The sequence below is a fragment of the Rhinopithecus bieti genome, unplaced genomic scaffold, assembly GCF_001698545.2.
Source record: "Rhinopithecus bieti isolate Rb0 unplaced genomic scaffold, ASM169854v2 scaffold_59246, whole genome shotgun sequence".
NCBI lineage: Eukaryota > Metazoa > Chordata > Mammalia > Primates > Cercopithecidae > Rhinopithecus > Rhinopithecus bieti.
Window position 1 is genome coordinate 6834 of NW_016822498.1, and position 3980 is coordinate 10813.

General features: G+C 49.7%; 1 protein-coding gene across 1 annotated transcript in view; it reads right to left on the bottom strand.

The window, feature by feature from the left end:
• Window positions 1-752: 752 nt before the first annotated feature.
• Window positions 753-3980, bottom strand: part of LOC108521239 (immunoglobulin alpha Fc receptor-like) — a gene marked incomplete at its 3' end in the record, with an annotated part of 11667 nt that continues 8439 nt past the window's right edge. The window contains exons 3-4 of the mRNA XM_017860970.1: window positions 1070-1360; window positions 753-786 (exon numbers count right to left, since the gene is read on the bottom strand). Of these exons, the coding sequence (XP_017716459.1) occupies window positions 753-786; window positions 1070-1360 (325 nt within the window). The remainder of the gene's footprint in view (window positions 787-1069; window positions 1361-3980) is intronic.

Here is a 3980-nt window from a genome sequence, read left to right on the forward strand (position 1 = left end):
CGGCCTCCCAAAGCGCTGGGATTATAGGTGTGAGCCACGGTGCCCAGCCTCCCAAAGCGCTGGGATTACAGGCGTGAGCCACGGCGCCCAGCCTCCCAAAGCTGGGATTACAGGCATGAGCCTGGGTGCCTGGCCACAGTCACTACTTCAGCCAGGCTTTCAACAACAGCCAGCTCAGCATCAGCAGTCATATTCCCATGGACAGTTTAAACCTTTGTTATGAGGAGATGAAATGGCACTTTGCTTCTGTGGTCTTCCCTGCAACAACCCATAACTCAGTCTAGTGATGAGCAAAACATCGGACAATTTCCTATAGTGGGAGTACCCTTGAAAATGATGGACCACTACTCTCAAAACTGACAAGGCCATGGAAAACCAGCAACATCTGAGAAGCTGTGACAGCCAGGAGAAAGCTAAAGATACATGACACCTGAATGCAATGTGAAATCTGTGTGTGTGTGTGTGTATGTGTGTGTGTGTGAGACGGAGTCTCGCTCTGTCACCCAGGCTGGAGTGCAGTGGCGTGATCTCGGCTCACTGCAACCTCCACCTTCCGGGTTCAAGCAATTCTTCTGCCTCAGCCTCCCAAGTAGCAGGATTACAGGCACGTGCCACCAGTCCCGGCCAATTTTTTCCATTTTAGTAGAGACGGGGTTTCACTGTGTTGACCAGGCTGGTCTCGAACTCCTGACCTCAGGTGATCCACCCACCTCAGCCTCCCTAAGTGCTGGGATTACAGGTGTGAGCCACCGCGCCCGGCTGCAATGTGAAATCTTGAATGGGATCCTGGAACAGAGAAAGACTATCAGGTAAAACTAAGAAAATGTAAATAAGTGATAGACTTTAGCTGAGAATCTGTCACTATTTGTTCATTAATGGTGAGAAATGTGCCATAGTGATGTCAGATGTTAACTCTGGGGAAGTGGGTGCCAGATAGCTGAGAACTCTGTGAAGCAGTCATCTCAATTTTTTTTTTTTTTTTTTTTTAAATTTAAACCTTATCGAAAATACTCTATTAAAATAAGAAAAAAAATCACACCAGGGCTGTGGATCCTGGATATTTCCTTACCTGTCACCACCAGCTCCAGGGTGTCACTGTACCGGAACCTGGAGAGCCCTATCCTATATTGGCACTGATAGCGCCCTGCTTTGTTTGCGTCCATGTGGTCAATGATGAACTCAGGCGTAGTATCATTCCAAAACCCCAGTTTTTCGTCTCTCTTCTTGTACGTGGAGTTTTTTAGCATCATCAGCCTGGTCAGGTAAGCGTCAGGAATGGCCTGGCACTGGATTTTCACAGACCCACCCCAGGGAACCACAGGACTTGAACTGGTGGATATGAAAGGCGTGGGAAAGTCCCCTGGAAGAAAATTAGGGTGTGAAGAACCTGTCATTCTTTATTTAAAGAAAAATTTAGGCCAGGTGTGGTGGCTCATGCCTGTCATCCCAGCACTTTGGGAGGCCGAGGCGGACAGATCACAAGGTCAGGAGATCGAGACCATCTTGGCTAACACGGTGAAACCTCGTCTCTACTAAAGATACAAAAAATTAGCCGGGCGAGGTGGCGGGCGCCTGTAGTCCCAGTTACTCGGGAGGCTGAGGCAGGAGAATGGCGGGAACCCGGGAGGCGGAGCTTGCAGTGAGCCGAGATTGTGCCACTGCACGCCAGCCTGGGCGACAGAGTGAGACTCTCTCAATTAAAATAAATAAATAAATAAAAATAAACATTTAAATAATTTATGATGCTGAGGTTTGGGGTACGATGAATCCTGTCACCCAGGTACTGAGCATAGTACCAAGTAGGCAGTTTTCAAGCTCCTCTCTTCCTCCCTGTCTAGTCGTCTCCAGTGTCTATGGTTGCCATCTTTATTTTTTATTGTTATTATTTTTTGGGACAGAGTCTCGCTCTGTCGTCCAGGCTGCGGTGCAGTGGCCCGATCTCGGCCCACTGCAACCTCCTCCTCCCGGGTTCAAGCAATTCTCCTGCCTCAGCCTCCCGAGTAGCTGGGATTACAAGCATGTGCCACCATGCCTGGCTAATTTTTGTATTTTTAGTAGAAATGGGGTTTCACCGTGTTATCCAGGATGGTCTCTATCTCCTGACCTCGTGATCTGCCCGCCTCGGCCTCCCAAAGTACTGGGATTACAGGCGTGAGCCACCGCGCCCGGCAGCTCTGAGTTCCCCTGGGAAGCACTGAGATGGCAGATCAGGTGGTTCCAACCGCCCTTGCTAAGAAGGACTCACCAGCTTGGGTGGCGACTGAGCAGTGAGGAGCCCTCATTCTAGGAACACTCAGAAGGGTGAAACGCCTGATCTCATCAGCCTGCAGAGGAGTGGGGTGGTCCTCCCTCCATAGGGCTGGCCGGGGAAGGATACAGCCTGTCTTCCCACCGTGCCCTGCCTGAGGGAGCCCCGTGGGCAGAACAGTCCTAACAAAGGAAATGGTGGGTGCAGAGCCAGTGATTGTAGGAGGCTCCTCCAAGGCCCAAGAATGGACCAGGTGAGGGAGTCACCCCTCCCCACAACCACAGAGCACTACTGCTAACTTTGTCAAAATACAAGAGTTGGGGTGCCAAGGCAGACAGATCACTTAAACCCAGGAGTTTGAGACCAGCCTGGCAAATGTCGTGAAACCCCATCTCTACAAAAAGAAAGAAAAAAAAAATTACAAACATTTTCTCGGTGTAGTGGTGTGTGCTTGTAGTCCCAGCTACTGGGGAGGCGGAGGCAGGAGGATCATTTAGCCTGATAGGTGGAGGCTGCAGTGAGCTGAGACTGTGCCACAGTGCTCCAGCCTAGGCGACAGAGCAAGACCCTGTGTCAAAAAACAAAACAAAAAACGAAACAAAGCTACAAAACAGCCTTGTGGCTAAGATCCTCCTGTATGCTGGCCAGTCCTTTTAAGTGCCACCTACTGGAACACACGTCAAAATACAACACTGAAATATTTTGCCAGTATACAACGAACTGAAAAATCCAGCCACAAATGAAGATTCTGTGCAGAGTCCTGGCACCTGAAAAGACCCAGAAATGAAGCTAAGTGACTGTACTCAACTGACATCACAGTTAAAGGAACACCAGCCCTCACACAAGAGAAAGAATCAACGCCAAAGCCGGGCACGGTGGCTCACACCTGTAATCCCAGCACTTTTGGAGGCCCAGGCGGGCGGATCACCGGAGGTCAAGAGTTCAAGATCAGCCTGACCAACATGACAAAACCTGGGTTCTACTAAACGTACAAAAATTAGCTGTGTGTGGTGGCACGCACCTGTAATCCCAGCTACTCGGGAGGCTGAGACAGGAGAATAGCTTGAACCCGGGAGGTGAAGGTTGCAGCAGTGAGCCGAGATCACGCCACTGCACCCCAGCCTGGGCAACAGAGTAAGACTCTTGTCACACAAAAGGAAAAAATAAAAGGAACACAAGAACTCTGGCAACTCGATAGTCCCCTGGAAATCTGGTTCTTAGCTAGATTGACATGAATGAAACGAGGGATATAGAATTCAGAATCTGGATAGCTGGGAAGCTCATCGAAATTGAGGAGAAATTTGAAACGCAATGCAAGGAGTCCATGGTGGAGACAAACTGGCTTTTTGAGTTTCCAGAATTCTTTTTCATGTGTCGGGGACTGGTCATTATGCCACAGCCATCAGACAGAGAGGAGTCTAGTCTCTCTTCCCTGTGAGACCCCACCCCCACTTTACCAGGCACAGTCCCCGGCTTGGGACTGCAGAGCAGCTGCTGTACCCTCAGCATCCTCACTGGTGGTGGCTCCGTGTTTCCCTGGGGAGTGGCTCCCAGAGGCAACTGACAGCCCCTCTGCCACTGCCATGGCAAGGGTTCTGCACCTGCTGCCTGTGGTCTGGGGAAGAAACAAGGAGCCTGGGAGCCTCATTCATGCTTTATTTTATTTTATTTTATTTTATTTTATTTTATTTTATTTTATTATTTTTTGAGACAGAGTCTCACTCTGTCACCA